Source organism: Musca vetustissima, unplaced genomic scaffold (assembly GCF_032173495.1).
Source record: "Musca vetustissima isolate MV318-11 ecotype Yass unplaced genomic scaffold, APGP_CSIRO_Mvet_v1 utg226476, whole genome shotgun sequence".
Taxonomy (NCBI): Eukaryota; Metazoa; Arthropoda; class Insecta; order Diptera; family Muscidae; genus Musca; species Musca vetustissima.
In genome coordinates, this window is record NW_026887169.1 from 1 (window position 1) to 11,659 (window position 11,659).

At 37.5% G+C, this 11,659-nt stretch overlaps 1 protein-coding gene across 1 annotated transcript; it reads right to left on the minus strand.

Annotated features, from left to right (window-relative positions):
- Nucleotides 1-4,079: 4,079 nt before the first annotated feature.
- Nucleotides 4,080-4,724, minus strand: LOC133334765 (uncharacterized). Its single transcript, XM_061543090.1, has one exon. The coding sequence runs from the start codon at nucleotides 4,722-4,724 to the stop codon at nucleotides 4,080-4,082; it is 645 nt and encodes a 214-aa protein (XP_061399074.1).
- Between the last annotated feature and the right edge of the window lie 6,935 nt (nucleotides 4,725-11,659).

The window sequence follows — 11,659 nt, forward strand, 5'->3', positions numbered from 1 at the left end:
AACGGTACCCAAAATTTTCGGTATTTTAAGGTTCTTGAGCGCGGTTTTCAACCGAATTCGCAGAAATTTGGCACATTGGGTTCTTAATAGGTTCCAAATCTCTCCACCAAAAATTATGAATATAGGTCAATTTTTTCGGATAGCCCCCATATAAGAATACCCCCAATTTTCGGTATTTGGGGGTTCTTGAGCGCATTTTTCAACCGAATTTGCTGCAATTTGGTAATTTGTAGTCGTATATGGTAACAAATCTCTCTACCAAAAATGTTTAATATTCGCTATATAACCCCCGATATAACCCCCTTTTTATACCCTCCACCATAGTATGGAGGGTATATTAATTTTGTCATTCCGGTTGTAACACATCGAAATATTCATTTCCGACCCTATAAAGTATATATATTCTTGATCAGGGTAAAATTCTAAGACGATCTAGCCATGTCCGTCCGTCTGTCCGTCCGTCTGTTGTAATCACGCTATCTTCAGAAGGAATTGAGATAGGGTGCTGAAATTTTGCACAAAGTTGGCTTTTGTCTGCAGGCAGGTCACGTTCGAAGATGGGATATATCGGTCCACGTTTAGGCATAGCTCCCATATAAGGGTACCCCCCAATTTTCGGTATTTTGAGGTTCCTGAGCGTGTTTTTCAACCGAATTCGCTGAAATTTGGTACTTTGAGCTCTTATTGGGAAGCAAATCTCTCTACTAAAAATTATAAATATAGGTCAATTTTTTCTGGTACCCCCCATATAACGGTACCCCCAATTTTCGGTATTTTAAGGTTCTTGAGCGCGGTTTTCAACCGAATTCGCTGAAATTTGGCACATTGGGTTCTTAATAGGTTTTAAATCTCTCCACCAAAAATTATGAATATAGGTCAATTTTTTCGGATAGCCCCCATATAAGAATACCCCCAATTTTCGGTATTTGGGGGTTCTTGAGCGCATTTTTCAACCGAATTTGCTGCAATTTGGTAATTTGTAGTCGTATATGGTAACAAATCTCTCTACCAAAAATGTTTAATATTCGCTATATAAACCCCGATATAACCCCCTTTTTATACCCTCCACCATAGTATGGAGGGTATATTAATTTTGTCATTCCGTTTGTAACACATCGAAATACTCATTTCCGACCCTATATATATTCTTGATCAGGGTAAAATTCTAAGACGATCTAGCCATGTCCGTCCGTCCGTCCGTCTGTCCGTCCGTCCGTCTGTTGTAATCACGCTATCTTCTGAAGGAATTGAGATAGGGTGCTGAAATTTTGCATAGGGTTGTCTTTTGTCTGCAGGCAGGTCAAGTTCGAAGATGGGATATATCGGTCCACGTGTAGGCATAGCTCCCATATAACAGTACCTCCCAAATTTCGGTATTTTGGGGTTCTTGAGCTCGTTTTTCAACCGAATACGCTGAAAATTGGTACATTGAGTTCTTATTGGGTACTGAATGTCTCCACAAAAAATTATAAATATAGGTCCACTTTTTCTGGTAGCCCCCATATAACGGTACCTCCTAATTTTCAGTATTTTGGGGGTTTTGATCGTATTTTTCCACCGAATTGGCTGTAATTTAGTATTTTGAGTTCTTAATAGGTACCAAATCTCTCTACAAAAAATTATGTATATAGGTACATTTTTTCGGATAGCCCCCATATACGGGTACCCCCAATTTTCGGTATTTTGGGGTTCTTGAGCGCGTTTTTCAACCGAATACGCTGAAATTTAATACATTGGGTTCTTAATAGGTACAAAATATCTCCACAAAAAATTATAAATATAGGTCAATTTTTTCGGATATCCCCCATATACGGATACCCCCCAATTTTTGGTATTTTGGGGTTCTTGAGCGCGTTTTTCTACCGAATACGCTGAAATTTGGTACATTGAGTTCTTAATAGTTTCCAAATCTCTCCACAAAATATTATGAATATAGGTCAATTTTTTCGGATAGCCCCCATATAAGGGTACCCCCAATTTTCGGTATTTTGGGGTTCTTGAGCGCGTTTTTCAACCGAATACGCTGAAATTTAATACATTGGGTTCTTAATAGGTACAAAATCTCTCCACAAAAAATTATAAATATAGGTCAATTTTTTCGGATATCCCCCATATACGGATACCCCCCAATTTTTGGTATTTTGGGGTTCTTGAGCGCGTTTTTCTACCGAATACGCTGAAATTTGGTACATTGAGTTCTTAATAGTTTCCAAATCTCTCCACAAAATATTATGAATATAGGTCTATTTTTTCGGATAGCCCCCATATAAGGGTACCCCCAATTTTCGGTATTTTGGGGTTCTTGAGCGCGTTTTTCAACCGAATACGCTGAGTGGACCGATATTCCCCATCTTCGAATTTGAACTAAGTTTGGAAGAAATAATAAGATGGGCAAAGTTCGGATGAAATCTAAATTTTCTGAAACGGATTTGGTCCAAAGAAACATGGGGTCTAGAACCAATATTTCGATGAGGCACATTTTCACCGTGTGAAAGTGTATACACACTAATTAGCCATAAGGCTGAGGGTATAATTATCCTTTAAAATTTTCTAAAATTTGTATTATGGTTTACATAATCCGTTTTTAGAAATGTCGGTATAGGTGCACTTTTTGGTATGTTCCCTATATTTTCATTTATAGTACCTGTCAATATATCTATGGTGGAGGGTATCCAAAGTTCGGCCCGGCCGAACTTACCGCTTTTTCACTTGTTTTTTATTAAAATATTTATCTGATTTGTTGCGCGTTTTGGGTTTGGTTCTAAGACCCTTTTGTAATCATTTCAACTGCGGAGGATAGAGAGATAAAAAATTAGAACGTTAGGTTCGGTAGTGAACTATAGCCGCATTTAGACCTAGCCCCTGATTGGAGGTTCCAGAAGGAGTGGACCGATATTCCCCATCTTCGAATTTGAACTAAGTTTGGAAGAAATAATAAGATGGGCAAAGTTCGGATGAAATCTAAATTTTCTGAAACGGATTTGGTCCAAAGAAACATGGGGTCTAGAACCAATATTTCGATGAGGCACATTTTCACCGTGTGAAAGTGTATACACACTAATTAGCCATAAGGCTGAGGGTATAATTATCCTTTAAAATTTTCTAAAATTTGTATTATGGTTTACATAATCCGTTTTTAGAAATGTCGGTATAGGTGCACTTTTTGGTATGTTCCCTAATTTTCATTTATAGTACCTGTCAATATATCTATGGTGGAGGGTATCCAAAGTTCGGCCCGGCCGAACTTACCGCTTTTTCACTTGTTTGTATTAAAATAGTTATCTGATTTGTTCCGCGTTTTGAGTTTGGTTGTAAGACTCTTTTGTAATCATTTCACCTGCGGAGGATAGAGAGATAAACAATTAGAACGTAAGGCTCGATAATGAACTATAGCCGCATTTAGATCTAGCCCCTATGTGGAGGTTTCAGAAGAAGTGGACCGATATTCTCCATCTTCGATTTTGAATTATCAATTAAAATTTTCTGAAATTTGTATTATGGTTTACATTATGGTATACATAATCCGTTTTTAGACATGTCGGTATAGGTCCACGTTTTGGTATGCTCCCTTTATTTTCATTTCTATTACCTGTCAGTATATCCATGGTGGAGGGTATCCAAAGTTCGGCCCGGCCGAACTTAACGCTTTTTCACTTGTTTTTTACTATAACCTTATAGACATATATTTCACCTCAAGTGGAAAATTTATTTTTATTGAAATTAAGAAATACTATTTGATAAGAAATAAAACCAGGTTTATTAAATCATAAGGTTAATTTGACTTTATTTGCTAAATTATTTCACGATGTACAACCTTGTGTTACTAAGGGCAAAGCTAAAATAATTTTGTAAAGAGAATTAAAATTTTATTACACCTAATTTTGTACGAAGGCTGATGAAATATTAACTATAAGTATGAACATATCGTATGTATATTGAACATTGAGTACATGAAAGTACAAAAAGACAATAACTATTAGTAGCATCGTTGGCAGAAGCTGCGCGAGAATACGCTTATGACATATTTAAAGTTATGTGTATTTCACTGTATATGCATTAGAACGTTAACGGTGATATTTCTACGATGATGTTCGTATGATACCAAACGGTGACGATATGACGAAACATATGTACATCGAAAGCACCAGTATGTTGCCAAACGTAAATGAGATGTTCATCATCATCACGGCTTCAACTTGTGCTAACAATGTGTGCATTTGCTCGAATGTTAATTCCGTATTATGAACGACCCTTTTAAGATGCAATTTGACCGAACGAACAGCAGACTCCCAAATTCCTCCATAGTGTGGTGGTGCTGTTGGAATGAAATTCCATTTGATGCCGTCTTCATCCAATGACGTGGCAATTAAATCATTATGTGTTTGGGACAATGTTACCTGCTGTATTTCTGATAATTGTCGTGAGGCGCCTAAAAAGTTTCTGCCGTTGTCGCTGAATATGTTACGACACTTTCCCCTCCGAGCTACAAACCTCTGCAAAGAAGCCAAAAAACATTCAGTACTTAAGTCCGTTGCCAATTCCAAGTGTATTGCCGACGTTACTAGGCATACAAATAGACATATGTATCCCTTGGATTTGCGAGCGTTTCTTCCATGATAGTGCTTTAAAATAAACGGGCCAGCGTAGTCAAAACCGCAATTTTCGAATGGGAATGCTTGACGAACACGTACTCTGGGTAAATCGCCCATAAATTGATGGTACATAGTTTGACGTTGACGAAAACATTTGATGCATTTGTGGGTTAACGTTCGAATTAAGTTTCTCGCTCCAAAAATCCAATATGATTGGCGAGTAATAACAAACAGTGCCGATACGCGAGGGTGCAAGTGTTTCACATGAAGATCGTTGAGAATAAGTACGGTGATACGACTGTGTTTTGGTAGTATGATAGTCATCTGCGTGTCTGCATCAAGATCAGAATTTCGCAATCTGCCTCCAACTCGCAGAATGCTATTGCTGTCAATAAATGGAGATAGTTTGATAAGCTTTGATCGAAAGCTAACCGGACATTGTTGTTTTAGCCTATTTATATCTTCTGTAAAGCATTTCTGAGCGTGTTTCAATAAAATCCATTTGCTCTCTTCAATTTCATTAAACGAAAGGCTTGTTGTTTGTATTTCGTAGTGCCGTTTCGAAACATGTAGGAAACGGTAAATATATCCAACAATTCGAACTAGTTTTGACCACTTTGACACTCGATTTATGATTTCGTCCAATGTGTTGACATCATCAACACTGGCACTGGCTTTAGGGCAGACATAGCTTCTGGATCTGCAATTCATTGAAATTAGTCATAGTTTCATTATACTTATCGTGATCCCTCAGAAAATTTGGTCCCTTCCACCAAAGTGGAAACTTTAATAATGAGGATGCAGTCATTCCTCTCGATGCGCAGTCGGCAGGATTTTGTTTTGAAGATATATGGTTCCAAATGTCTCTAGGTGCGATTTCCAAGATTTCTGATGTTCGATTGGCTTCACATATTTTTTTAATCTGATAGGAGTTTGCGAAAGCCATGACAATACGATGGTTAAGTCGCACCAGAGTCTTACGATGATATTTTGGTGATGCATGGCATTTTTTACTCGCTTCAGTAAACGGGTGAGTAGTAGTGCTGGGGCAGCGTACGTTGTTTGATGGGGGCGACTCGCGTCTTTGCGGCTATAATCATTACTTCTGGAGTGGAACCGGTTATATAACGGGAGTATATAACTGCAGAATGCGTTGACGGATGCGTCCGAAAATCCGTGTAGTTCAAGTTGTGTGTTGAGGTCAAATATTCGTGTTTCGTGTTTGAGATTAAGTTTGAATCCCAATATGTCATCACTGGGTCTCCAATAAACACCAAGCACCTTTTTAACGTCGCCGTTTTCTTTGTTGAAAAGTAATGTTGCCTCAGGTAATTCAGCGATAAGTGAACAATTTGATACCCATTTCCGTAGTTCCAACCCAGCTTGGCCGAGTAGCAGCACTAATTCATTTTTGCGCCTTATGATTTCTTCTTCGGTGGCTGCGCCGGTCAAAACATCGTCGACATAAAAATCTTCAAAAAGTATTTTGCTGGCTATAGGGTAAACTGCCTTGTAGTCTTCTGCTAGCTGTTCTAACACACGAACTGAAAGGTATGGAGCGCAGGCAGTTCCGTAGGTAACTGTGCACAGCTGGTCATGTTTCAAAACATCCATTGGGTTTTCACGCCAAATAATCCGTTGGTAATTTTTATCGTTTATCGTGAACCCAGATTTGGCGGAACATTTTGACAATATCCGCAGAGAAAATAAATAAAATATCATACCAAGAGGAACGTCTGAATTACTGGAATTTATTTCCTGAAAATGACGAAAATGTTCTTCAACATAGGCCGTATGTGGATCAGCGTCAATTTTTCTGTCTGGCTCCTCCATTTCCCAAAATTGTCTAAGACTGCGGTCGATATCTACAGTAGACAGTAACGATGTTGTTTGGTTCGCGTTTGCAGGGTTTTCGATGTATGTGACCACCCAACCAAAAATTGTAGGAAATGCGAGTGTGTTACCCTGAGAATCAACCCGCCGATCAAATGTAAAAATGTTCCATAAGTAGTCGACACCGAACAATATGTCTATCGGCAATGAAATGTTATAACTAGGATCGCCTAGGTACAAATCTTGGATTAGGCCCTTAGCTTGGTTATGAAATGAATGGTTTGGAAGTGGTGTAGTTATGCAACTGTGTACAGTTGCTTCTAAGGAGTATTTTGAATCTCTTGAAGTGATACTGAGATGGCATGATCCTCTTGTAATGTTGGCTTGAACTCTTGAAATACCACTTACGCCAAGTTTGGAATGAGAACTGTGAAGACCAAGACGATGCACGCAATATTCGGTTATGTATGGTAGTTTGGATCCACCATCAAGCAATGCGCGATATTTTACCGTTTGTCCTGAATGACCTCTAACGTTTATAAGTGCATGTATATATGTGTATATGCATTAGAACGTTAACTGTGATATTCCTACGATGATATTCGTATGATACCAACTGGTGACGATAAAACATATGTATATACACATATATGTACATATGTACATCGAAAGTACCAGTATGTTACCAAACGTAAATGAGATGTTGCTAGACTCGGTATGAATGTTGCTGAGACTTTTTTAAAGGTGACCTTTTTTCTTTACGATGTGTTACAGTATAGAAAAGAATTATAGCACAATATATTGGTTTCGTTCATCATCACTATTTTATAAAACATTTTCAAATATTTATCCACCACAAGTGGACAAATTTTATCATATTATTGTCACCTCAACAGACTTTTGACTTAAAATCGCACAACAAGCGTTTCCAAACGGTTGATTTGCCATTACATTACCTCCAGAAAATGTGTCTGCGATACAATGTTTTCTTTTTAAATCTCACATTATATCCATTGCACTTAATTGTACAAACTCCAATTTATTCAATTTATTACAGTATTGCTGGTGTGGCACTATTAAGCTATACTGCTTTTTGTTTAATATTTCTTTTTTGACTACATCTTCGGTTATGTATGGTAGTTTGGATCCACCATCAAGCAATGCGCGATATTTTACCGTTTGTCCTGAATGACCTCTAACGTTTATAAGTGCATGTATATATGTGTATATGCATTAGAACGTTAACTGTGATATTCCTACGATGATATTCGTATGATACCAACTGGTGACGATAAAACATATGTATATACACATATATGTACATATGTACATCGAAAGTACCAGTATGTTACCAAACGTAAATGAGATGTTGCTAGACTCGGTATGAATGTTGCTGAGACTTTTTTAAAGGTGACCTTTTTTCTTTACGATGTGTTACAGTATAGAAAAGAATTATAGCACAATATATTGGTTTCGTTCATCATCACTATTTTATAAAACATTTTCAAATATTTATCCACCACAAGTGGACAAATTTTATCATATTATTGTCACCTCAACAGACTTTTGACTTAAAATCGCACAACAAGCGTTTCCAAACGGTTGATTTGCCATTACATTACCTCCAGAAAATGTGTCTGCGATACAATGTTTTTTTTTAAATCTCACATTATATCCATTGCACTTAATTGTACAAACTCCAATTTATTCAATTTATTACAGTATTGCTGGTGTGGCACTATTAAGCTATACTGCTTTTTGTTTAATATTTCTTTTTTGACTACATCTTCGGTTATGTATGGTAGTTTGGATCCACCATCAAGCAATGCGCGATATTTTACCGTTTGTCCTGAATGACCTCTAACGTTTATAAGTGCAGTTGGCAAAATGTATTCATTACCGTTAGTTTGGTTAGCTTTGTATGAGGTTAACAATGGATTCGCAATATTTGGTACAGTTGACCATTGGACTGGTGCTTTTGGAAAATATGGCGTTATAGAAGTCTGTGTTGCGTTGCTCTGGGCATCTGTAGCATGGCTATTCGTTGGTTCTGTAGATTCTACTGCAACGTGCAGTAGCGTATGATGACGTTTCTGGCATATTTTACATCGATTCTCGAACAATTCAGAACAGAATGTCCTGTTCGGAGGCAATTGTAACAAAGTCATGATTCCTTGGCGATCTTTCCTCAGTTGAAAGTTGAACGAATTTTGGGCATTTAAAGATTATGTGGTCAGTAGACTTCCAAATAAAGCAAAGATTAATTTGCCTGCTATCGTTACTCACTAGAAATTTCGGTGAACTTGATGTAGATTTCGTAAAATGCGAGTGTTTAGGTTGATTGGATTTTCGCTGGCAAAGTTCCAATTCGTCGGTGCGACAATCCAAAAACTGTAGAAAATATTAAATCGACGGTCTAGTGTTATCTCGACAATCCTGAATCCATCGGCGTTTAGTTTTGGAGTCAACTCGTCCAAGCAATATATATATCAGCCAACAATCCCTATCATCGTGGTTAATAATTTCGTTAGAACCGTCGAAATGTTTCTCAAAATTGTACAGTTTTCGGTCGAGGTTGTCGGCAGTGCCATAAAGGTCTCGATGAAGGAATTTATAATATGTTTTTGGCCGATCATATCATTTAACCGAAGGCATGCGGTTTTGTATGCTGAGTCAGTCAATGGAATATGTTGAATCACTTTCGCTGCAACATCCTTCAATAAAGATTTGAGGTAATGGAATTTTTGTATGTTTGATAGGTTGGACTTCGAATCGATGGTGCTTTCGCAGAGATCCGCAGTTCCAATTGTAGTATGAACCGGAGAATGGTGGTATAATTATCCTGGGAAGCTCGCTCGATTTTGACGATGAAGTGTCACCCATTTTTTGCAAGAAGTCCGCTGGTTGTTTTGCTAATTGATCCATAGCATCATTGTTGCTTGGTACTGAAAAATCCGACTCCCCTCTATACATGTACATTTTGTCTGTACTCGAGACAAATTCCTTCCAAACTTCTTATAACCGCTCCAATCTGCTTACGACGAGCTCATAGTTCCACTTTTCTATGGGTTCTTCCGAATAAGTTTGAAGACGAGTCAATGAGCTTTTCATACGGCCACGGTATGCCACTAATGTTGCTAAATCATCTGCCATTTCACAAACTTATTTCTACATTCACGGTTTTGAGTTATACAAATTAATTATAATTATATATAATGAGGTTTATTAAATCATAACGTTAATTTGACTTTATTTGCTAAATTATTTCACCATGTACAACCTTGTGTTACTAAGGGCAAAGCTAAAGTAATTTTGTAAAGAGAATTCAAATTTTATTACACCTAATTTTGTACGAAGGCTGATGAAATATTAACTATAAGTATGTATATATCGTATGTATATTGAACATTGAGTACATGAAAGTAAAAGAAGTGAAAAAGCGTTAAGTTCGGCCGGGCCGAACTTTGGATACCCTCCACCATGGATATACTGACAGGTACTAGAAATTAAAATAAAGGGAGCATACCAAAAAGTGGACCTATACCGACATGTCTAAAAACGGATTATGTATACCATAATGTAAACCATAATACAAATTTCAGAAAATTTTAATTGATAATTCAAAATCGAAGATGGAGAATATCGGTCCACTTCTTCTGAAACCTCCACATAGGGGCTAGATCTAAATGCGGCTATAGTTCATTATCGAACCTTACGCTCTAATTGTTTATCTCTCTATCCTCCGCAGGTGAAATGATTACAAAAGAGTCTTACAACCAAACTCAAAACGCGGAACAAATCAGATAACTATTTTAATACAAAAAAAAGGGGGTTATCGAGGGTTATATAGCGAATATTAAACATTTTTGGTAGAGAGATTTGTTACCATATACGACTACAAATTACCAAATTGCAGCAAATTCGGTTGAAAAATGCGCTCAAGAACCCCCAAATACCGAAAATTGGGGGTATTCTTATATGGGGGCTATCCGAAAAAATTGACCTATATTCATAATTTTTGGTGGAGATATTTGGAACCTATTAAGAACCCAATGTGCCAAATTTCAGCAAATTCGGTTGAAAACCGCGCTCAAGAACCTTAAACCTTGGGGGTACCGTTATATGGGGGGTACCAGAAAAAATTGACCTATATTTATAATTTTTAGTAAGGAGATTTGCTTCCCAACAAGAGCTCAAAGTACCAAATTTCAGCGAATTTGGTTGAAAACCGCGCTCAAGAACCTTAAAATACCGAAAATTGGGGGTACCGTTATATGGGGGGTACCAGAAAAAATTGACCTATATTTATAATTTTTAGTAGGGAGATTTGCTTCCCAATAAGAGCTCAAAGTACCAAATTTCAGCGAATTCGGTTGAAAAACACGCTCAGGAACCTCAAAATACCGAAAATTGGGGGGTACCCTTATATGGGAGCTATGCCTAAACGTGGACCGAAATATCCCATCTTCGAACTTGACCTGCCTGCAGACAAAAGACAACTTTGTGCAAAATTTCAGCACCCTATCTCAATTCCTTCAGAAGATAGCGTGATTACAACAGACGGACGGACATGGCTAGATCGTCTTAGAATTTTACCCTGATCAAGAATATATATACTTTATAGGGTCGGAAATGAATATTTCGATGTGTTACAAACGGAATGACAAAATTAATATACCCTCCATACTATGGTGGAGGGTATAAAAATGGGGTTATATCGGGGGTTATATAGCGAATATTAAACATTTTTGGTAGAGAGATTTGTTACCATATACGACTACAAATTACCAAATTGCAGCAAATTCGGTTGAAAAATGCGCTCAAGAACCCCCAAATACCGAAAATTGGGTGTATTCTTATATGGGGGCTATCCGAAAAAATTGACCTATATTCATAATTTTTGGTGGAGAGATTTGGAACCTATTAAGAACGCAATGTGCCAAATTTCAGCGAATTCGGTTGAAAACCGCGCTCAAGAACCTTAAAATTCCGAAAATTGGGGGTACCGTTATATGGGGGGTACCAGAAAAAATTGACCTATATTTATAATTTTTAGTAGGGAGATTTGCTTCCCAACAAGAGCTCAAAGTACCAAATTTCAGCGAATTTGGTTGAAAACCGCGCTCAAGAACCTTAAAATACCGAAAATTGGGGGTACCGTTATATGGGGGGTACCAGAAAAAATTTACCTATATTTATAATTTTTAGTAGGGAGATTTGCGTCCCAATAAGAG

Coding starts and splice junctions, on each gene's coding strand:
- LOC133334765 (XM_061543090.1), bottom strand. CDS start 4,724: ATGTACCATCAATTTATGGGCGATTTACCCAGAGTACGTGTTCGTCAA.